The following is a 24,884-nucleotide window of genomic DNA, read 5'->3' on the forward strand; positions in this document are numbered from 1 at the left end:
TGTAAGTTGCATCTTAGCATTTTCTCTTTTGAAAATAGTAGCGATATCATAAAAACATTAAATTTTTTTTTTTAAATATGCTAAAGGGAGGCGGCTGCCCCCTTTGCTCGCCCCCCCCTTGGCTACGCACCAGCGAGTGGGAGTATCCGTACAGATAACCAGACACCATTGTTTACAACAGCTTTAAAGACAGTTTTCTCTGTTGCCTCCCACAAATAATGTATACTATATACATTATACATTAAAAAGAGAACCCTGCAAAAAACTGAGCACTACATGACATACACATTGTATGAAAACAACATCCATATATTTAGCTGAAAGGATACAGTGTGCAACGAATGAATATATATATATATATATATATATATATATATATATATATATATCTATATATATATCTATATATATATCTATATATATATCTATATATATATCTATAAATATATATATGTGGGCGATTCCATGGTAACTCGCATTACACTTTTTGCTGTTTTATTTTATAAAACAAGTGCTGTGGCTTGAATATGGGTAAGTGTAACTCCTCAATTTTCTGTGGTGTTATAGCCAACATTCATAGTTACAATATGAAATTAACGAGAATTATAATTATGTTCGCCTTAATGTATGGTGCGCTTCCAAATATCGGTAACTCGCATTACGGAAAAAGGACACGTCTGAAAAATTGACACTGGTACAAAATGGCACTGTGCTCACACAAAGAATGATATCTTCAATTGCATACATGTAAAAGATATCTACCCTACTGATGTTTATATATCAGCAGTAGAAAATATGAAACAACTTCAGATGTGGTATGGAGGGGGGAAAAGTCTTGTAACTCGCATTACGGTAACTCGCATTACACTTTTTCCAGTCATCAAGTTTGCTCTTTATTCATCAAATTTTTTGAAAGAGATATGCTCCAAAGCCATTTTTAAAACACTTGGAGACTCTTAATAACTGTAAAACTCTTCCCAAAACTTTTAACAACATTTTAACAACAATTAGCAAAACAACCTGACAATTATATCAATAATAATCGAAGCTAATTGAACCAAAAAATTTCAACTGAAGAATTGTTGATTAACAAGATTGTTACTACTTTAATCTAAACTTTAAACCTCTTTTTATGACAGTATGAGAAGTCTTGAAAACCAGAAAATACATAACTTAGACAATTTGTTTCTATATCTGTCTATTTGGTGTCTCTTCATATTGTGCCTCATACAAATTGTACAGGCCAAATGCACAGTGCAATACTGAATATTAAAGAAGCAAGTCTCCACTGGTTAGCATGTTCCCTGGTGTTATAAAAAGCCATCCATAAGCATGAATGTTGTGTACTGCATGTCTAAGGTGCTCTATGGTCTATAGAATGTGTTTTAAGCACAGTAACTCAGTTTGGTGCTACTTAACCCGCCAGGCAGGAGAAATGTTCCTGTGTGACAGGAAACTTTGCTTTCCAACCTCTCTTCTTCCCTCTGAAACCTTCATCAATCCCAGCATCCAGTAAACTTTAGAACATAGCTGTGGCCCTGAGTTGAAAGAGAAAAATGTACTTGTTACTTTGGCACTATTTTTAAATGGAATTTTAGCAGATTTTGGGGCCAAAAAAGCTCAGTAAAACAGTGTGCTGTGTCCAGATTTGAAGTGAGGGCGCTGTTCAAACAACGTTCCCAAACCATTGTAGTCGATCATATTGACTAGTTTCTCAGTGTAAATCTTGTTTGATACCAGTCTATGCACAGCTATTCGACTGCTTAGACTTTCAATAATTGCTAACAAACAAAACTAGTGAATTAGCCACTGGAAACTATTTATTTTTAAAGGATAACATAGGAAATACTATTTAAAAGAATGGGTAGAAGGAAAGGCATGTATCGTAGGCGTGCAACAACCTTTAAAACAGGTAACAGGTTCGGTTTTACAGCTTGTACAGCTGATGAAACTGATGCCAATTGCACTGGTGATATGCCTAGTCCTTCTGATACAGGTGTGGTAACTATGTCCTCTTGCAAACCTGCATATAAAAGGCTCAGCAAGGAAGAGTATGAGAGGGTAGTTAACTCTCCTGTCAAAGGACCTGAGATATTTTCATCTCAGTCCCAACAAACAATGTTACTCAGGCCTACTAAGCACCATGTTGGCCAGCTTAATAACATGGCTCATGCTAGTGTTGCAGAATCTACAGGCAACAGGGTAGTGAATTTGCAAGTCATAGTAAGAGCCTATCATAGTGCTATGATGGCTCACATGGAGGCAAGCAATGGATGTGCAGGGCTCCTCATATCTGTTTCTGATATGGAGGAATTTGTGGGAATTGGCTCAAAGGTTGTGTTTGGATGCACTCTCTGTAACTACAGAAGTGAGCTCTTGCCCCTCTATAAAGTTTTTAACCAAAGTAACAAACCTGGCAGGAATCCCTCAGAGCTAAACATTGCATTGCAGTTAGGCTTGCATCAGACTTCCATCAGTTCAACAGCAGCTCGTAGATTGCTCAGCAGCATCTCTCCCCAGTCCTGCTGTCAGTACACTGCAAAAGTCAGCCAACCAGTTTGGACCTGTAATAAAAGAAATTAATGAAAATGATATGGCTGAAAAGAGGGGTATAATAAAGGAGACACTGCAACTGCGTGGCCTCTCAAGAGATTCTCCCATATTTGCAAAATATGATCGGCAGTATAATAACCCTCTGCGTAATTCCAGAAGTAAGACTCCATTTGCTCCTGCAAGCCAATGCAGAGATGTTATTGTAGAGAATGTCACCATGGACAAATTCGTTATTGGTTACCATCACAGTAACAAGTTGTGCCTAATGGGTGAAATGAAAAGAAGAAGGGATCACAAGGTACAATGTCCAGGCCGTGAGGGCTGTTCTGCAAATTTAAGGCAAGATGCCAATATGGAGATGAACAAAATGGTGGAAAGATTTGTGCCTCAAAATTACTAGCAGGTAAAAACCCAGTAAAGGTCAAGTTCCTCACAACTGATGCTGATGGCAAGGCATGTAAAGGGTTTAATAGTATCATGTCTGCAGCTGTTCAGTCGGAAACAGAGAACCTTTTAGACCAGGTCCATCTAAACAGATCTCTGCGCAGAGCACTGACTGGAACAGAATTCTCCTCTGACATATTTCCTGCAAAGACTATGACCAAGAAGTGCTTGATACAAAAGCGCTTTGCAGAGGACTTGACCTACCGTGTACAGGCAGAGGTGACTGCTTGCAGGAAAGTGATCAAATATGACCACTGCAAAGTTGCAAAAGCTTTGTCAACATGTCTGGACTGCCTTACTAAATGCTACAGTGGAGATCATTCACATTGCCCAAAGCAGTCATTTGTATGTAAGAGGGGCAGATACTACAAATTTCCATTTATGCCAAATGCTGCAAAGGGTTCTCTGATAATATCAAACACTGAAAACGCAAAACTTATTAAATTACTTAAAACACGCACCTGCTACAAACGATTATGGTCCACTCGTTTTGAGACTTCCACTCAAAAAGCAGAAGCAGTCAATAATGCTTTCAAGGTGACTAATCCAAAACATAGCACCACATTTGCACATAACAGTCAGTACAGGGACCACAGTGCTATACACATCACCAATAATGGGCCTGGTGAGTCCATAGCCAGTAAGATGGAAGCTGCTGGGTTAAAGTTAAGCAGAAATAGTCCATGTATCCAGACTCTGAAACAGATGCAGAGTAAACAACAGTATGATAAATTACGCAAGAGAGGCAGAGCCTACCGAAGGAGAGCACAACTAAGAGAGAGAAAGTACAAGATACATGGTAGAATGAAATACATAAACCAGCACAGTTGTTATAAAAGAGATCAACTGATTCATGACCACAGTGACTCAAAGGGGGGGGGATATGACACTGATGATGATGACAATAATTATCAGTGATCATAGCATCACTAGAAATGAGAGTCTCCAATTCCCAATATTTTAAATATTCCTATTCTAACTTCTCTGTAAGACTGATGCATTAATGGTGTGGTTTTTTTTTCACCGACCTACACAATTCATTTATTACACATTTTCATAGATTTTGAAAACTGTTACAAAAATTAGTATTCACTTCCTAAAATTGTGAACTCTTGATATATTTGCAAAAATGGAAACAATTGGTTTGCAAGACTGATATAGACCTTGGAAGAGTTAGTAAGCTCGTCTGCTAATTCTTGCATCTTCATTATCTTCTTCACGATGGATTCTGTTCTCCTTGAATACTTCTGTGAAATAGATGTTCACAATGACCAGTCTTTTCTTTATTATTTGCATTGAATAAAATGTGCATGAAATTTTAAAAATCCTATCAAATCAAGGATATCATGGAAGTCATGATAAAAGAAAAGGGGTAAACAAACTATACTTTTGCTGCACTATTAGTTTGAATAAACTTGTCCAACTATTACATCTCTGCCACAAACAGGTGAGTTGCAGCTGTTCTCGCTTGCATGAAGACTATTAAATGTATAAATCCTGGTAGAAAATTATCAACCTGTATTCAAGAACAGCATACATCAACTGGTCACCCTCCCTAACTCCCACACCCTCCCCTCTCCCCACCCCATATACGCACGATAACATTAACGTAGGGTAAGGCTGGGAAGTGTGCTACACTAAATGGGAGCACTCTGCTGTATTTCATTCTTAACCGTCCTCTACAATCAATGATTTGGTCACCTTGAGAGTTTTCAGAGACTTGGCAGAATGGTTGTTCAGCGATGAGGCTGCTCGTATCTTCGTCCCCGATGCGTCACTCATATTCAACAGCTCCCTCAAGTCGTCCCTCAAATCAGACAGGGTTTGCGAGACGTTGACGATGGCTCCTCTCAGCTCTGTGAGACGGAGAGCTGATGAGGATGACATCTCAAATGTTGCAACAGACGACCTGAGGGAGAAATGACCATAGGTAATCTCTGAGACAAGAGAAATGTCAAAAGAACGCGTTTCTCTTCAGTTTTGAAAGATTTATCTCGGTAAATATCCTATTCAAATATCTCTTTACAAATGTAAACATTGGATTTATTCCCCTGAAAGAAGAAACTTGAACAGATGATGAGATATGGTTTGGGATAATTTTAAAATGCCATAAAATGGCTTAAAGCATAATATCTACAGCACGTAATCAAGAGGAAAAAATTAAATCTTCTATACCTATGTTCTTGGATTGTGTTGTTTGCGACATTTTGAAAATCCCTTTCTTTGATTTCAGATAAAACTTCTCCCGCTCGTCGGAGTAACTCATCGTTGGTTGCCATGGGCACCTTGACTTGTGTATGCATTTTCCTTTGCAGTTCGTCGTAGCTATCTGTAGACAACGAGAAGGCAAAACCGTCAGTGCGACCCAATTGATATCAGAAACGATTTTAAGTTAAAGAAATATTTTATGACATTGAATTTTGTCTTTGAAGAAAAACATAAGGAAAGGAACCTACTTGCATAAAATAAAAGAGCTTGGTGTGATGTCACTGTGTGACATCACAAATGATGTTCTTTCCCATAACAAACAAATCAATTCTATGCTCTTTTTATTTTATTTTTGCTGTTCTATTTCAGCAAAAGAACAAGCTATGAGTTGGACCAATATTTCATTTTACAGCATTTATAAAGTCTTTATTGTATAAAGTCTTTATTGTATAAAGTCTTTATTGTATAAAGTCCTTAATATCTTAAAGGTCCTTAATATCCATCTTGAAGGCAAATAAATGTGGAGATTGCAATGGTTTCTGCTTCTTACTATTCAAATTTATCATCAAGTTGGTTATATTTCTTTGTAACTTCAAGATTCTCTGAAGGTTCAAATGGTTGGAGTTGACACTGGCCTTTGACTGGGACCCCAAATCTTCCATCTACAAGGTACGAAGAAAATGATGAAAAATTATCTGTAAAAATCTAACAAAAAGAACACAGAAAAGTGACAACCATTTTCTTAAATCTCTCTTTTTTTTCTAAACTAAAACTTAAAACTATCATACATGAGAAGGTATCAATGAACTGAATATCACTCTTCTGCAAAAAATGGCAAAATTGCAATTTTAAAATAACCCTGAATAATGGACCCAATTTACTTTTTGAGGAATTGAACAATTTTTATCCACCAAAGGTTTCATTCTTTTCTTACAAATTGGTACGATGATTGTTGTTGCAAGATACTTTTACCATACATGCTTCAAGAATGGCTGTTCCTCACCTGTGTCAATAACTTTACTCCGTCTAGTTTTTCTTTTATCCAATTCTCTAGCGGACGATTTAATTAGAGGTTTAAAGACCGACAGATCCTCCTGGAACAGACTGATCGCAGACAGAAAAGAAAAGGTTCATCAATGTATTATTAAAATTATGCTAATAACATACAAAATTAAAATGTATGCATATTTCCATATCTTACATGTTAATCTTTTTTTGAAAGTGTCCTTACCTAAACTAACAAATTATGGTTCAGTGTGTTTTAAAGCTCTGTTTGAACAGTGGGCCTGTTGTTCGATTCTAGCAGGATCTTCAAAGGCTAAATGACAAGTAACAGTAACAGAATGGACAAATACACACACATAATACAGACAGGTTAATGAGCATGGTGAACACAGAAGAGATAGATGTAAGGGGATTAGTAGACAAGGGATGGAGAGAAGAAAGAAACCAACAGGGAAGAAGATCCTGCTACGATCAAAACGTCAGGCCAACTTACTTTTACACATTCTCTTACACAGGCTCTTTAGTGTATAAGCAGTTTGCTAACAGGTTTCGTTTATTTTTATTCTGTTTGAACAGTCACGTAACTAAGCTTAAAGAGGCATGTTGTCATCGTTTATCCTCTTCATAAAAGATGGTTCATTGTTAACCTGCATGCTTATCAGTAACTTAATGTAACGACTGCAGTCTGATTTTCCAGTCCATAGTATCTGGACCAAGGTATTAACACAAACATGGAAGCATTGAAAGAGATGTTAAAGAAGCCTTCCATCTTGTTTAATTCCTCGAGTAAAGTACCACCGCAGGTATCTTCCATGCAAGCTGTGGAGTCCATTAATTATTATTACATTAGTTATATTTTGTCTAATGCTATTTACATATAAGGGAAAAACATTACAGTTGCTGCAAGAAAATATTCCTACAATTTATCCACAAACTCCACCTCTGACAACTCTGAAGTTTAACTTGTTTGCCAAAAAAATACAGGTCTTCAAGTTAAAAGCTTGTATTTTTGACACTGGATAGACGAATGAAATGGGACATCGCATATACAATGGGAAAAACATTAAGTCTGTTACAATTGACAAGCTTAATACATAAAATTATATAATTTCAAAATATGCATTTAACGACTTCTTTGAGATGTAAGCGTGGGTGAATTTTCTCACAAGCCAATTTAAGGGTTAGATTTATTAATACCTGCAAGAAGCTCAAAATTTCATCTTAGATAGTCAGGCTAAGACAAAGATAGTTTTGAATGGATAAACATCAAATTATCCATATAGCATCTCTCTGCACTGATTGGACCTGCTCAGAGAAAACCTTATACAAATTTGTCTAGAATGCACTATTATGTCTTTCGGTCTGATTATAAAAATTCAATTCATCAGGGAAAAGAAAAAAAAGTAAACTTTTGCAAAATAATTTTTCTTTGGTCTTCAGATACTCACTTATGCAGCCATCTCCATCCAGCGTAAATCCCACTGGACATTCATTGCACTTGTCCCCGCTCACACCTTCTTTACAATATTGCACAGTCCATTTGATTTATTGCACAATGGGGAGACTGCACCAGCTGCATTACATTCACAAGGTTGGCATGAACCATTCAACATCAAGGGGTCACCAAAATATCCATCTTCACAACTGTGTGAAATTAAAATGACATTTGATGAAAGAAAACGTGCCATTGCATCATATTATACCCATTGGGAAAAGTGGTACAACATTGCCTTCAATGATAAAGCTGTTAACAAAACAAGACCAACCTTCTTCCAGCACCAGCCCCCACCCCCCAAATAATAATGGTATCACTTTTTGTAAGTGTGTTTTCCATCTCCATCTCCAACAACAATCAAATTTAGTTTGGCTTAATAATCCACATAAACTTTAAAGGGAGCGTAACATTATCCTTAATTTTGTTCAAACAAACGGAATGCTTCAAACATTACTTCAAAATCTTAGGAGGATTATATTGTTAATTTTGGATTATTATTTCCATGACAATCGTAACTATGAGAGAAATTTCTTCAAGGGGATACAGGCTGACTAAGACAGTTCAACACTGAATCTCAGTACCGTGAAAGGAAACTTTTTTCATTTCCAACTTTTTTTCCTAAAACATATTCAGAGCTGCTTTTACCCCACAGGGATGTCTATAAATAATTGTACTCTTTCTCTTTCAAAGTATGTCAGTGAAAATATCTTACCTCTTGCAGAATCTTCCAACATATCCTTCCAGACAAGCAGTACAATTGTGTCTAATTCCATCTGTCAACAAGTTACAGAAACTGAAGAAGAGAAACAGCGTTCAGCGAGAAAGAAGAAGATTGATTCACAGGACAACAACGAGCTACTGATTGTGGACTTATCGACAGCAGAACGGGTTCCTGGTAAACACTGACTAATTATGCAACTTTGTACCACATGAACTGCATATATGCTGAAATTGAAACCATTTCTCTGTCAGTTGCTCCCGTAGTCCAACAAAAAAAAATCCGTCAATTTATATAATTTATATACAGATTAGTATTAAATTCTCTACCATACAGTTGGACAAAAAGTCCTGGTCCAAGGGCTGGCCGTATTACAGATTGCAAAAAGAATTCCAACCCGCACAGTTTATCTTGATTACTGACCGCCACAATCATATGGGTAGGTGGTTGACTTTCACATGCCAGTATTGCATTTGATTGACTTTTTCTATTTTCTTTTCAGGTCTTTCAGTTGATGAAACAAATCAAGATATTTTGTTGTTGTTGTTAATGATTTAATTGTTTTGTGGCTGTGCAAGAGGGCAGGCACAATTCTTGCAATCTTCTGATGTTCCCTGGGTAGCATCGCCATAGTGACTGGGTGCACATATTTCACATTGTAAACCAGCTGTGTTATCTTGGCAATCCTGTGATAATGGGAAGAAAATGTCTTCTAGTTTATATACAAGGAGAGACATCTCACATGAATCAACGTAGACATAGGGCATTTTATATTAAACTACATTCATGCTCTTTTGTGTTTTGTTTACCATTTCTGTGTTAATCCTTGCATTTTCTGTCCCATCCCTTCTAATTATGTGTACCCCTTCCATTTCTATGTTATCTCTTTTATTTCTGTGTCACCTTTTGCATTCCTGTTATATCCCTATAATTTCAGTGATATCTCTGTCATTTCTGTGTTATCCCTTCCATTTCTGTGCTATATCTTGAATTTCTGTGTCACACATTGCATTCCTGTGATATCCTTGTAATTATGTGTTATCCCTTCTATTTCTGTGTTATCCCATCCATTTCTGTGTTATCTCTTGATTTCTGTGTCACTCATTACATTTCTGTGTTATCCCTTCCATTTCTGTGTTATCGCTTGAATTTCTGTGTCACTCATTACATTTCTGTGTTATCCCTTCTATTTCTGTGTTATCCCTTCCATTTCTGTGTTATCCCTTGAATTTCTGTGTCATTCATTACATTTCTGTGTTATCCCTTCAATTTCTGCAATTTAATACCATACGCCTAAATAAAAGATTCTACGTTTGAAAGGAGCCACAGAGAGATCAATTTTCCTTACCACACAAGCACCAGATCCATCCTGGCAGCCATTAGCATGTTGGTATTACACTTGCATGGACGACAGGTACCCAGGTACGGTCCCTTCAGATACCCTCACGTAACCCTCAGAACATTTCTGGAAACAAATAAAAAAGACCAATTCAAATGCCATTCTTAAAACTAATGATTTTCTAGACATATAAGCAACTCCATGTCAGTAGAAAACACCATCGATTACACTTTGCCAGTGGCGTAATACAGATGGAGCACACATATCAATCTGTCCAATCATTCTCCGACAGGAATATTGCCAAAATTCTGGGACATCTTTTCAGATATTTGACCAAATAGGAATTGGTATTCTGTGGCTCGGATGTTGAGATACCGCATTGATGAAAATACACATGGGAGCAAAAATTGGGTCAATTGAGCCAATTTTAGATCCAGGTTATGCTTACAAAGAGCACCATATAGGTAACCTGTTGGGAGACCAGAGATCAAAATTTTGGGGTTCTTCTTCTTGCTAAAACTGTACATGATCATGGTACACAGAAATATTAAAGTTGCCTTGAAATGGCCAACGTGTTGTTAGCTATCCAGGGAGGGATGAAAAATGTTATCCTTTGAAAACTTCTTTAAAATCTTCAGAGACAACATTAGTTTGACAATTGTTATGGAGTATGCTATACTCCCATATCAAAAAATAGTGAGGCGGGTGAATTGTTTCAAAGATGAGCAAGTTTCTTAGTCTCGGCATGATTACAATAAGAGAAAGATTAAATAGGACATAAGTTAAAAATAAGTCTACAGCAAGGCTTCTTTACAACTCTCCTATCATTTCTGTATCCCTCTAAACCAGTGCCCCTCTTACCACCCATTCCTATCCCTTCATTCCCCACTTTTATCCCTTCTTTCCCCCCCCCCCCCCCCTTCTTAATCCAAATGATGACATCATGTAGTCAATTGCAACTTACCAGTGGAGAAACATTTAAGAAAAAAAAAAAACCCACAATGAAATAAAATGTTTCCTCATCACTAAAAAATTTAATTAAGATTCCTTTTCCTTGTTTCTTCTCTTGCATTGAGGGGAAAGGGTGTAAGGGGAATTAAAAGATAAGAGATGCCTATAAAGATGAGGTTACCTCACAGGAAGTTCCCGCGTATCCCCGTGGGCATCTGCACTGCTCTACTGCATAGGCCTGCGCGTTATCGTCCGAAGGGCTTCACCAGGATCCAACATCTATGCTAACTTTGGATAGTCTGAGATAATAACGAATCGAAATAAGAGCGATTTGAAAGCACGAACAGGGCAAATAAATATACCATGCTTAATAATGACATGGACATCACTTTAAATCATGCAAACATGTTGTCTAGAAGTCCAATAACTATATCTAAGAATATATTCTTCCCTTGGATTACAGCTAAGACTGATAAAAATATTACTTTTATTTCCTTCCTGATGTTCGTTTGTTCAATAAACCTATTTCCTCACTTCTGTTTGGAATGTTTCTGAATGGATCAATAGGATTGGGGGTGGGAACTGTACTGAGGATTCTGGGGGGTGGGGGTGGGGAGGGTAACTGTACTAAGGATTCTGGGGGTGGGGGAGGGTAACTGTACTAAGGATTCCGGGGGGGTGGGGGAGGGTAACTGTATTAAGGATTCTGGGGGTGGGGGAGGGTAACTGTACTAAGGATTCTGGGGGTGGGGGAGGGTAACTGTACTAAGGATTCCGGGGGGGTGGGGGAGGGTAACTGTATTAAGGATTCTGGGGGGTGGGGGAGGGTAACTGTACTAAGGATTCTGGGGGGTGGGGGAGGGTAACTGTACTAAGGATTCTGGGGGGTGGGGGTAACTGTACTAAGTATTCTGGGGGGGTGGGGGAGGGTAACTGTATTAAGGATTCTGGGATGCTGTTGTTCATTCTTTGGCATAAGACTACTACTCTCCGCTTGGTTGTGACTGAAGGATCGAATCTATTGTAAATTTTATGAGCACAGGGTTTCATTTCATGTGACAACTAACAGACGTTCAGTGGGACGAAAGAAGGAATTGAAAATATAGCTCATTTATAACAACAGTGTGAATTTAAGATTAGAGGGAGAAAATATTTATTATCATGCAGGCTGAACAAATGAATAATACCATATATATTTCGATGTGGCATTCAGTTGGTACCAAGAGATGCCGCAAATAGCAACATTTCTGTGACTGTAAACTTACGGTAATTTGCTTCATTTTAAAAATGATGGGTTTTATCTCTTTCATAACGAGAGACTTTGACACTTTAAAAACAATAGCTATTAAACACTTACCCACAATGCAACACTCTGCTGACCCACAGCATACATTTAACCTGTAATATATTATTATTTTATTCTGATGTATACTCACATTGTTGTTCCGACATTCTGAACAACGTTGGCCCTGATGAGGACTGTCTTCAGTTGAGCAAGAACCATCATGAAGTCTGCTCTCGTTGGGTTGGAGTTTGTTCCACGGAAGACAAAATTTTGCTACGGTAAAGTACAAAATGGACACGATCGTAGCAATAATGCAGACTAAAACATCATTAAAAAGTCTGCAGTTCATAAGATGTAAAGAAATGTTCAGGATAGTTGAGAAAAATTTGAATATAAATATTCATTAATATTCATAAATATTCATAACTAAAATTGAACACATGCTTCTATAATATGTGTTGAAAATTGGTATTATGTTGAACATTTGACCACAAATGAAGTGTTACAGTCCATTCTTAGCAACAAAACTGTGTTCACTGTCTGGAAAATAGTTAGACAACATTTGTTCTTCCTTTTTCCTTTCTTGCTTGTTAAAGCGCTGCCTGTTCAGTACACCTTCACCTCCTTGAAATGTATATTGATACCATTTCATTATTTATATCATGGAAACAGGTAAAATGAGGTAGCATGACACAAATTACCATAGGACCACTCAGCTTCACAGTTATAATACATGGCCGGTAAAATTGAGCTATTCTGTGTAACAGTGGGTTTAATATGTTCTGTATACAAGAGCAGAGGGATGTAATTGCTATTGAAAACTTTAATGTTAATGAAAACTGTAACCACACATGTACCACTCTCTATATTGAAATGTACACAATCTGGTTAATAACCAAGGCACAAGAATATCAGTACAGCATAGCCAGGTGTAGTGAGGAAAACAAATGAACTATGTGTTCTCTGCTATATATTCCTATAAGATAAAGACATCACAACAACTCATACTGTCAGTGCAAGTGTTTTATAGCACCTGTACTGACAGTATGAGCAGTATGGATATCATGTTCCTATAAGATAAACACATCACAACAACTCATACTGTCAGTGCAAGTGTTTCAAAGCACCTGTGCTGAAAGTATGAGCAGTATGGATATCCTGTTCCTATAAGATAAAGACATCACAACAACTCATACTGTCAGTGCAAGTGTTTTATAGCACCTGTGCTGAAAGTATGAGCAGTATGGATATCATGTTCCTATAAGATAAAGACATCACAACAACTCATACTGTCAGTGCAAGTGTTTTATAGCACCTGTACTGACAGTATGAGCAGTATGGATATCCTGTTCCTATAAGATAAAGACATCACAACAACTCATACTGTCAGTGCAAGTGATTTAAAGCACCTGTGCTGAAAGTATGAGCAGTATGGATATCATGTTCCTATAAGATAAAGACATCACAACAACTCATACTGTCAGTGCAAGTGTTTTATAGCACCTGTACTGACAGTATGAGCAGTATGGATATCCTGTTCCTATAAGATAAAGACATCACAACAACTCATACTGTCAGTGCAAGTGTTTTATAGCACCTGTGCTGACCCCATATAACTTCGCACAAAAAGGTCACACAGGGTCAACCTATTGACATTTATGATCAAAAGGTACCTTTGACATCTGAAAATAGCATCGAAACTGTAAAAATCCCCAAAACACGTAAAGGTCACCAGAGGTCAAATTGAGGTCAAGGGTCACCCAGATGCAGGTCGACAATTGGATTACATTGAGGCAACTCCCAACCCTAACGGACAATTCGTTCTCAAGTTATTGCGAAAATACTATTGACCTTTGGTGACCTTGGATCACATGACCGTTAGTTTGAAAATGTTCCCCTAACCAGTTCACAACTTGTCCCAAAATATCAACTCTTGTCGCACATTGGCACTGGGAGTTATTGCAGTTTTAATATTTTCGGTTTTTGGACCATAACTGACCTTTGTGGGCACCAAAAACAATAGGGCACACCTTCTTCATATGGTGGATCTATAGTTCAAGTTTGGCCTCAATCCAACATTACCTTATTGAGATAGAGTGTACCCAAGCAAGTGTCACAGACGCACACGCACGCACACACACAAACCTGACTACATAGGTTCCTTTTGCTAAAGCAAGGAACCAAAAACGGGTCATGAGTGGAAATGTCCTGAACTAAGAATTTCAAAGGTTTCCAAAAGTTTTCTACTTAAACAACTAATATTGGGCACCTTTATATTCAAGTAGTTACATGAGTATTAATCTTCTTACTGTAGGTTTGCTTTAAATTTCTTAACCCATGCATCATTTGGACAAAGCTAGCTCACAGATCTAACAGTGTGAAGGAAAGCCATACTTTTACTAGATTAAAAGAGGGGTTGAGAGAGGGTGAAGAGGAGGGGAACAATAGTTTCATTTGGTTTTGAGGTGTCGCACTATTTTTTTCCTTTTTGAACTAACATGATCACACATTAATAAGTTAGTGCTTCTAATTACAATCAAAATTCAATATACAGTACAGTATTAACTGCGAAAACGACTGTATTAATCCTCACACTACGACAATACTGCAATCACATTCACTAACAATGCTTTCATTAATTTCACAAGAACATGTACTGACCTGCAAAAAACATTTTACTGCCATGGGCAAAGCAATTTACCTTATTTTTTTGAGACATCTTAAAATGAGACTTATTAAATACTCTGTAATGTCTGAGAGTAATTTAGATAACAACTTCCACACAAAATCAATTGAAATTAATGCTCAGCCATTGTGAGTTATAATGAGGTACAGTAGGTCTTGATGACTTTGTTTTCAATGCTTTGTCTTTTTCTGTTTTTTTGTTGTTGTATTTTTGCACCTCCCCATCTCTGAGGGTGACATTTGGAGAGCTTTGACTGGGAGGTGATCTTCCTCTAACATATTGATCTTCTCTAATGCAGGTTCCCAGTGAGGTTAACTGTGGGTGTAAATTTACACAGCATTGTTCCCTATACTCAACTAACTTGTTGCTATGAATCAATATTCTTCTCAAAGCCTACCGAGAGCTCTCTTAATCCAAGTCCACGAAAGAATGTCAGACATGTTAATGACAGAAATGTCTATGAAAATAAGTACTATCAATAATTCGAGTGTCATCATTGGGTAGGTAAGATGTCTGCTCACATCCAGGAATGGGCCGTTACAGATTTTGCTATGATGCAAGGGACACTTCGAAATGCACAATGAAAAGCCCTCAAAAACTGAATGTTCTCAATGCAGCCAGAGGCAAAATAAGGATAATATTTATAATTTACACCATTCCAAGTTTATATTGCTTGTAAATAGCCTGTGGCCAAATGTGGGACTCAAAGGCAAATAATATTTACATTTTGGAACCTAAATATTTTTCAAGGTGTATGTTAATACTACTAGTGCAAGACTACAGTATATATGGTGAAAATACAAGTTTATTTAAAAACCTCTAATAGGCATGTAACCACCATCTCTTGTTTTAATAATCTTTTTTGTTGCCTATTTCAGAAGCAGAACCAAGAGAATATTAGGCAACCCAGGATCAATGTGTTCACTCTTCTCTCCCCCTCCCCTCCCGGCTGCAGGGGAAAACAAAATAAACCAAATGTAATGGATCATGATTAACTGCCACTAAATTTAGCTCTCCCCTGCTGCCATCCCCCTCCCATCCATACACAAATGATGTGCACTTCAAAACAAAATTGCCTTCAACCCTAGTCCAGCTTTATTTTCATGCCCAACATATCTCCCACCACCTCTCCATGCCCTACTTTTCCCAACCCACTTCCCTGACCTCTTCCCTCCTAATTAGAGGCTCTGCACAAAATTCATGATAAATAAAAATGTGCAATATGCATACATGTGTCTAAGCTCATTCTGATTCTTAGTGGCAGAAAATATGGGCTCATCGCCCTAGCAATAACTTTGCTGGTACAGTGGTAGTACTGCAGTCAAGGATTGGTTTAGCCTGTGCCTAAGGCTTAACATTTTATTCATCAAGTTAGGCTAGGACTTGCTTGTGTCAGGTAGGCCTACAGTCACTTGTATTTGTAAGTGGGGGAGTACTGTACGTAAGGTAATCCGACCTAACAAGTTTGTCGGCTAGCAATGTACAGTAGTGTAGGAATACCTAACGATATGCCTACTTATATCTTTTGTGAAGTTACAATGACCAGATTGCCTAGACTACTCTTACGTACGAATGACAGCAAAGAAAATAGACCTAGTACAATTCACCAACAGACGATTGTGACAGGCATTGTCAAAAGAATTGACAACATACATATAGGGCCTACCTGGTGCAACCACATTGTGGTCACCTTCATCTTGGTTTTCCGATGATAGGCCATCTCCGGGCACACTTGAAACAGAAGCTAAACAAGTGGTAACGAATACTACTGTCAATAATTTCTTCTCCATTATTCACAGAACAATCAAAGACCGAATATATTACACTCCGGATATCCGAACAATATATTTATATTTATCTCCTTATCACAAATCTAATTCAAAACCAACTGAAGGAGGATTACTATCCAGGATTAGCTGACATGATCCTTTCCGTTACGCCTTTCTTCCAATTTACTCAATCAGGATTGGAGATGAATAAACGACACAAGAACAGAACATTAGCTCATACACAACGCACTGTACAGTCTCGTGTACATAAAATACACAATCAGCAGATGCACACTCTAAATATACGGCTCTACGGCTCTACTTTGGATCAGAGCCGTATATATACGTACGGCTCTACTTGGGATAACAAACGTGCGTCGTAAGACTGCTCTATTTATGTGATAGGGAAAATTACGCAGCGTTGTGGTTGCAAATAAATGCAAGAGAGCTGATAACAATTAACATTAACAGTAACAATTTTACCTTTTTTACATAAGAGATGCAAATCATTGGCCAACGCATACAATTTTTAAACGATTCGACCGATACTTGAGGTTAACAAGATGTTTGCATGGACTTACTTTTCTAATTTCTATTCATGTAATTTTCATCATACTTACAGATATAGTGTACACATGGAATCACCAACTAATTAGCACAACTTTGAAAATTTGGGAAATTACAAGTTTTCATTCGGATAACCTATTTCATGAGACGATGTTCTGTGTCCGTGATCTTAAAGCAAGTAACAATAAAGAGCTCATAAAGAAAACAAAGCTACAGCAGAAACTGTCAAGAATTACATCCCTGTAGTAAGAATGGTAAGCGACTCAGTCAAACTTTCTGCTCCGCCCATTGCAGTTCTTATTTACTGGCGCCAAATTTCAATTTTCCGTTTACATTTAAATTATGAAGTTGTCAGCCGTTCCATCGAAGTTTGCGTTGTGCAAGCATTGTCGGGATATAAGTTCACCACAATTAGGTGTAGTAAGGATAAAATGAATCGGTATGGAAAAGGAATACAAACGTTATCGACAGTTGAATGGTAGTCAGGGACATATATTGGAGGGGGTAGCAATGGGAGCGATGATCAGCGATCGCTAGTCCCCCCCCCCCCCTTCTCCTTGAGTACTTTGAGGAAAAAAACAATTTTTAAGTAAAAGCAGGAAATATCATTGAAGCCCTCTTTTCAGCTTGATGGAAGCTATAGGCGACCCTTCTCAATCTTACTCCTGAAAGTTCGTCTGCTACGTACGGTAGCTTAATAGAGACATAGGAGGGAAAAAAGGTGTCCTCAAATAATCGTGAAAGTTATTACTAAGGGACTTTCAATGCATCCTGAAGAATTGCCTATTGTAATTCAGAAGTAAACCGTGCTTTGTTTATTCATTTTTGAACATTAACATTCTAACATGCTTTTATCCAAAAATTAATTATATAAATATTTTGATGGTCCTCGCCTATGTTTTCAACCCTACTGTCTCAAACTAACTCAAAACTGCTCGCAATGTTCCCCACGTTTCAATCGGCTGACAAAGAATTTGTCAACACTTCTTATAGACCTATCTCTGTCCGCGCTTCCGAAAACTAAGAGGAACTCTCGTTCTCTAGTTTTGGTAAAACAAAAGGTATTTTATGATTACCAGGTTGGCTTTCTTCCAGGGCATTCAACCTCTCATGCTCTTTTACATTGTATCCACTCTGTTGACTAACGCGTTTGAAATAATTAATCTGTATCCGATAATTTTCTCTATCTCGGAAAGGCGTTTGATAACCTCCACCATCAAGTACTGTTAGATAAGCTGACCACTTTGGCGTTTCACACAATATCTTTTCATAATGCCAAATTAGTAAATCCCACCAATTAAGTTTTGCATACCGTCAGCTACGATGAAGTTAAGAAAATCTACCATCAAGTTACTTTTGCAGGCCATCAACTAGGTTTAATTTATACCACCAAGCTACATTTTCAAACCACTAAATATTGTTTGAACCAATAAATCTGCAAACGGCTATGAAGCAAAAGGCATGCCATAGTTATGGGTGGCATGCCAGTAAATTTTTAGTTATGTGCCCTACCTACTCGTTTCGCGCAACTGATTCCCTGTGATACGCTGGTATGACAAAAGAGCTATTGTTCGTCAGCTACGTAACCATTAAACTTTACATTAGTATTGCATATAAACCATTTACATGAACCAGAGACGTGTAAAGTAGAGAAGTGATAATCATATTGTACCACTGATGTGATGGCATGTAGCATATTGTGGGCGACTGAGAAAGACGTGAAGTTAGCCTTTAAAGTAAGGCCTAGGTGGAAAGGTAGGGCACGTTTGCCTTACAATGCATTGACAATAACAGTACTACTAGTACTAGGCTAAGTTACATATTAACACATTGATAGTTGTAGACACCGCGAAGCCGAAGCCTACCAATCCAGAGATAAAGAACAATATTGTTAGTTTGTCAAATTTGAAGGACTTACAGCTGATGCAGCAGTAGAAAATCGTCAGACGCCTCAAACCAGGGTCAGTGGAAATTTTTCGCAGGGAGTTGTTAATACTAAAATAAATGAGACTTATATAGCGCTAAATCTGTAGACAAAAGTCACTGCTCAAGGCGCTTGATTAATTTACAAAAGAACAATTGAAAAGATAGGTCTTAAATTAGACTTTCATTGTAGAAAGTTTAGAGCATGTTCGTAGGTGATCTGGTAACTTGTTCCAGAGATAAGAGCCAGAGTATTCGAAGCTTCTGTAACCATAGGTCTTCAAGCAAGGTTAAGGAACAGTTAAATACAGTTTGTTGGAGGAACGAAGTGTGCAAGTTGGAATATATGGCAAGAGAAGTTGCGACAGGTACACAGGCTGTTCCAGATGATGAGCACAAAAGGTGAGAAGGAGTTTATACTGGATTCTGTAGCTGATAGGGAGCCTGTGAAGTTCATTCAGAAGTGGAGTGGTTTGGCATTTTCTTCCCTACCTTTTTACAATACGGGCAGCAGTGGTTTGGATCTTTTGAAGAATCTGGATGGTCGAATCAGGAGGGCCAAAAAAAAGCCTGATTTTAGAAAGTCAAGCTTTGATGTCACAAACGGATGAACCAGTATCACGCAAGTCTTATTATCAAGGTAATTCCTCATCAGACTGATTTTCCTCAGTTGCCAATTAGCAGAACGAGAGAGATTTGTTACATGATTTTCAAGTGACATGGTCTGGTCAAAATATGCACCAACTCAAATGTGTTCACATGTAAAACCTGTTTGACTTAATTCAAGAATAACGAACCAAAGTAGAGAATTTTACGAATTGTTTGAAGAAGTATGCTACTCAAGGAGATCCATTTTCTTTATGTGTGCAGGGTTAACTGTTTGTAGACACAATTCTTTGCAAATCTGGGTCAGGATTGTTCCTACCTAGCCAACCTGTGAATTTGAGATATTTATAAGAGTGTATGTTCAGCTGGAATTCACCAGCTGCCAGCCGGCCAGCCAGTAGATAATGGAGCGGGCTAGTAATCCCATATCCAAGTGCATGCGCCACTGATCTACACTAACTGGATAGGCCGCGCGTACGGTGCATGAATAGCGAGCCGTGAAGTCACCGGAAGCATGTTCAGGGGCCATTTTGGGATATTCAAAACATCACCGCGCATATATGACAACCATCAGCAATAAGCATAGCACGTAAATATGATCTTGTGCTAGAACTCAGCCATTGCATGATGATCATGATTATGCAGATGTAACAAATTTCCAAACCATATCTGGGTACAAAGAAGTTGCAATCAATTACATTGCTGGATTTGTTGTCAAAATGATAAAGCGTCGATTGAACTGCCTCTTGTGCACAGAGGCACTGACTAATCAAAGTGGCAAGATTCATAAGTTTTTGGCACTAAAAGACCGTGGGGGTCTGAAGGAAGCATCAGACAGTGTGGTTTGTGTGTGCATGTAAACAGAAAAGTGTTTCCAAAGACTTGCAAACATTTCTGATGGAAAACTTCCACAAGGTGTCTCAGCAGCAATAGCATCATCTGTTCTCAATAACTGTTCTCACCGTAATCTTTTCCTGAGTGACATAATCACCAATTTCACACCACAGTAGATGATAATCATGTACACTCTCTCGTAAAGCTTGTATCATCATGCTACTCTAAAATCAAGCTGTTCCATTTAGGAAAGCAGATGACAGCCTCTGTTGCAGGACCCAAAATGCGGAAGTGAATGTCAAAACTTATTTTGTTTAACCGCCAGTAAACTACAGAAACATAATTGACAGACCACATTATTCAAGATAAATATCTTGGTGTTCAACATAAACTGAGATGTGCTGTAAAAATATCTCCATGTTCTGCATCTTGACATTTCTTGTTTCAACAATATGGTATGATGTAAACTTATCATGGTAACAGTCACAAACCTATCTTCAGGCCTGGAATTTCATCTTTGAGAGGGCAATGCCGTTTTCAATTTGCAAAGGGCACTTCCATAGCAAAATGTCAAAATCAATGGGATTTTTTTTAAGGGGCACCAAGGCCAAGACCAGGGCAACAGAGGCCATGGCCTCTGTGAAATTCCAGGCCTGTATCTGGCCCGTGGAGAACATTAAATGTTATAGGGCCATCAAATGTATCTTTGCATATTTATGAAAAATTAGTATTCTAAAAAGACTTTGCAAGTTTTTATTTCATTTTGAATCCAGTAGAAAATGTATTTTTCCGTTGCTGAAATTTCCCTGCTGTATATTACTACATGGATGTACTAGGGCATTACTTATATGTATGTCACTGTGGGAACCAACCTGTAAAATGCTGAGCAATATAAAGAATTTAACCGAAATTTTGGAGAACTGCTAAATAAATTGCTGTTGCAGCAAAGATATAACTGTGCATCAGAACTATAAAGAGTTGTCTGTCTGCATTTACTTTAAAAAAAAAATGAATACATGTACAAAAATAATGACCCGTAGATGATTGTGTTAATTCCATATCCCCAAACTGGACACTTAGGTTTTCTGAAAGGAATTCCACTTCTGGGCACTGCCTTAAGACCCCAGCCTCATGCACAAACCCTATGCGACAAGGTTTTCCTGAGAACACATGGAAGTTTTCCCTCCTAATTTTTTTATTTATCATGGAACTTCCATTTTAAGTTTCTATATGGAAATAAACTCAATTTTTGTAACCCTGCAAGCCACCTAAAAATGTAATATTTGCCCTTCCCAATACTAGATACCGGTACATGTAGTTTGTGCATGGATGGTGTAGCCTCGTCCAGTTATGAAATTCTTTCCCCCAATTTGAAGTGAATTTAGAAGAAATGCTTAACATTTTTCTTGAAATTAAAAGGCCCTAACCATTGAGGAAGGGATGCCCCTCAAGTTCCTAGTCCGACGTATCCCATAGACTTTGTATTGCATTGCACTTGCAGCGTTTGTCTCTGTACAGACGACCCATTCCATATCTTTTCCTGCACAGAAAATAGGCATATTTGACATTTTAGTCTGGCATAACAAATATTTCTCAGGGGTTCAAATGTTCAACTTCACTTCCTTGATCAGTAAGGATTGATTCTGCGACATTCACTTCCCTTCCTTGGCCTCTCTAATTCGCATCACCTTCTTGGCCACCGACTGACATAGCAACGTATGCACTGTATGTGCGCGGTGATGTTTTGAATATCCCAACATGGCCGCTGAGTCACTTCCGGCTGCTTCACACACGGAACCGCGCGGCCTATCCAGTTAGTGTAGATCAGTGGTATGCGCACTACAATAACCAATAGCAGAATTCTATCATCATTGTTAGTCAGAAGAGGCAGAAAGACAGAGAGGATGTACTGTATGCTTTGTGGGTGAATATGTGAGAGATGGGGGGCGGTGGACGGGGGAACTGGAATAGGGGAAGATGAGGAAAAAGGGGAGATAAAGTAGCTTGGTGAGTAGATATTCTGTAAGGAACATCAGGATACATTGATACACAGATCTTCCTAAGTATGGTACTATCTTAAAACTCCAGTCCCTCTTGAATCTAACTCTGGAATTCATTTTACAGACTTAGTAGTAATTACTCCAGTTTGAAACTGAATACCAACATTTTCAAAGTTTCTGATTTTCCTTAATAAGCTCAGAAATGATTAGTGCAGTTTGTTTACAATGTTCTTCAACCTTGATCAAAAACAAAAACAGGTTTGAAATTTGAGACCTTGGACATTTGTCTTTCATGGGTGGTTTAGATTCGATGAAGTTAACATCGGATGCCTCGATCTGGTAATAACACCCTAGGTGTGCTGTAACGTCTGGGTTTGAATATTTTTCATGAATATAAATTATATCCTGTGTGTTACTTGTTTCCTTATGGTACCTAATTAAGGTAAATTTTTTCCTTACGGTACAACTCATTTTGCCAATTCCTGAAGAGTACTGTAATCATAATGTAATATTTGGATACAATTGTGGCATTCAGTTTTGATAGCAATTTACCATAAATTAGTACTATGTAGCTTTTCTTGCCTTGAGAAGGAAACTTCTCTGTGTTGAATAAAAAACATATGTATTTGTTTGTAGGTAAACAAGGGATCATTTGTATGAGAATGGATGCTGGGTAAAGTAAAGAAGAACATTGCACATAGATGTGACATACAGGTATGATATGGGGGGGAGTGGTGTGGTGGTGGGGGGGGGTAGTGTGGAAGACAAAGAGTGGCAGAAATGAGGAAGTTTCTAATTAAGGATTTTTAGCAACTGTTTCTATAATTTTAGCAATCACTAAAGGCAACTCAGGGTTTCTTGTTGAAGACATTTTGAAGATAAATAGCAAGATTTATATTATATTACTTTCAACCAACTTCCATAACAACTCCCTGATTCTGTATTGCATAGGTTGAAAGGACCTGTTTTATCATGTCATGAGAATTTGTTTGTATAAAGATATTTAAAGTAAGACACATGCAGTAACCAGTTCAAAATTCACAGATCATTTTCCCATCTGTTCGTGTGCAGAGTGGGATATGCAGTAGGTGAATGGGAGCAGAAAGGGTTTGGAAAGTAATGAAAGTCTGTTAGTTGTAATATTAACTTATGCCCCAGGGAGTACAATGTAAGTTAACAAGTTAACTCTTAGACATTAGTGGTAACATTTACATACAGGTAGAATGTTGCATATTTTGAGAATGATTACAACTAAGGAGGCATATACTTACGTAAGTAATGATTGGTTTAATTTTTGAGTTATAAATTTGTAATAAAATGTGTGGGAGTAGACACTTTTGATAACTTAGGCTTTTAAAAATTTAGGTGAGGTTAGGCCTAGTGGTATCCTCCAACCTTTATCGATAGTGGTAATCTTTTACTTGTACGCCAAATGCACCCAGCGTTAGCTTGTAGTAATCTCTCTTTTCAATTCAGCAGCTGTCAAAATAGACTCAACAATATCAATCCACAGATTAAAAATCCAAGAGATCCAAAAAAGATTAAAAATATCATAGTATACTGCAGTCGCGCCGAAAGAACGTGAGTTCATAGTGAAGTCAAACTCCACTCTTTTCAATCCGGCAAATAGCTTAGTGGATGAAAGGGTGAACTACAGAGCTGAACGTTCCGAGTTCGATTACCACACCGTGGAAAACCTTTTGCATTAATTATCTTTTACTCGGGTTAGCATCCTTAAGTATTATTTCTGACTTTGCTATTTCAGCGCTCAGGAGTTTGACGCAGTTGTCAAGGCATAAACCTGCGGATTTCTGTTAAAATGCGTTAGGGTTCGAGACCAGCTCGGGGCAGTGATGCTCCGACAGGGTGCAAAAAAGGTGTGGCTTAAGGCCCCATGCCAGCGCCTTCCTTTACGTCTCGGACCCGGAGAATACCCATAGTGGGACCGGTCGACCTTGAACGGCCAGAAGCGAGCTAGGTGGCTTTCGGTGGCACATGTCTCTTGAGGCATGTGTGCAGCCCATAATGACCATTGAATGCGTGGCCCTGCGTCGGTAGTATTCTCTTGTTTTTTTTTTTTTTAAACTTTATTTTAAAAGGGTAGCTCGTTTAGCAATAGCTTATCTTCCACAATCTTCCCTCTAATAAGACATATAATAATATAAAATGTATGAACATTTAAGAAGTCATAAGTACAAAATTTAAAAAAAAAATGATGTAACCTAACTGGTTAATAAAATAGTTAAAACGTGTAACAGAGTAAAGAAAATTAAGAAATTTCGTGAAAATAAAAGTGAAGTAGACCTAAACTTTATCAGATACTAGGCGTTCAAAATGGTTAAAGATTTCTTGCTGATTTTACTCTTTGATCTAGTTTTTCCAGTCTTTTTGCGGCAATGCAATGCAATGAAAAACGGTTGTTATAAAAACTAGTGTGGCCGCCTGTAATGTGCAGGTTTCTTGCAGTAGAGGATCTTAAATTGTGATTATGAATGTTTGTA

The 24,884-nt window shown here is 37.9% G+C and overlaps 1 protein-coding gene across 5 annotated transcripts; it reads right to left on the reverse strand.

The window, feature by feature from the left end:
- Window positions 1–513: 513 nt before the first annotated feature.
- On the reverse strand, window positions 514–16,737 carry LOC139964240 (uncharacterized). 5 transcript variants are annotated; one of them, XM_071965691.1, is made up of 14 exons: window positions 16,351–16,737; window positions 12,150–12,271; window positions 10,895–11,012; window positions 9,772–9,888; window positions 8,418–9,109; window positions 7,659–7,854; window positions 6,209–6,309; window positions 5,756–5,867; window positions 5,173–5,326; window positions 4,699–4,906; window positions 4,161–4,244; window positions 3,459–3,693; window positions 2,414–2,564; window positions 514–1,538 (listed from the first exon to the last, which is right to left on the reverse strand). In XM_071965691.1, exons 8-12 carry the CDS (start codon window positions 5,865–5,867, stop codon window positions 3,664–3,666), a joined length of 588 nt encoding a protein of 195 aa, XP_071821792.1. In that variant the 5' UTR covers window positions 6,209–6,309; window positions 7,659–7,854; window positions 8,418–9,109; window positions 9,772–9,888; window positions 10,895–11,012; window positions 12,150–12,271; window positions 16,351–16,737; the 3' UTR covers window positions 514–1,538; window positions 2,414–2,564; window positions 3,459–3,663. The 5 variants fall into 5 exon arrangements, with proteins under 5 accessions (XP_071821792.1, XP_071821787.1, XP_071821788.1 ...); XM_071965686.1 differs by having other exon boundaries at window positions 3,459–3,695; window positions 4,130–4,244; window positions 16,351–16,736; XM_071965687.1 differs by lacking the exon at window positions 10,895–11,012 and having other exon boundaries at window positions 3,459–3,695; window positions 4,130–4,244; window positions 16,351–16,736.
- Window positions 16,738–24,884: the final 8,147 nt, after the last annotated feature.

Source organism: Apostichopus japonicus, chromosome 22, assembly GCF_037975245.1.
Source record: "Apostichopus japonicus isolate 1M-3 chromosome 22, ASM3797524v1, whole genome shotgun sequence".
NCBI classification, from domain to species: Eukaryota; Metazoa; Echinodermata; class Holothuroidea; order Aspidochirotida; family Stichopodidae; genus Apostichopus; species Apostichopus japonicus.

What these genes read in the sequence shown, in the direction of transcription:
- LOC139964240 (XM_071965689.1), bottom strand. Translation starts at nt 5,867, where the DNA reads ATGGAAGATTTGGGGTCCCAGTCAAAGGCCAGTGTCAACTCCAACCAT. An exon ending in CTTGATGATAAATTTGAATA is followed by an intron (nt 5,327 to 5,755) that starts GTAAGAAGCAGA and finishes CGTTGTCTACAG; the next exon opens with ATAGCTACGACGAACTGCAA. An exon ending in TCTTGCAAACCAATTGTTTC is followed by an intron (nt 3,696 to 4,129) that starts CATTTTTGCAAA and finishes TGCATCTGTTTC; the next exon opens with AGAGTCTGGATACATGGACT.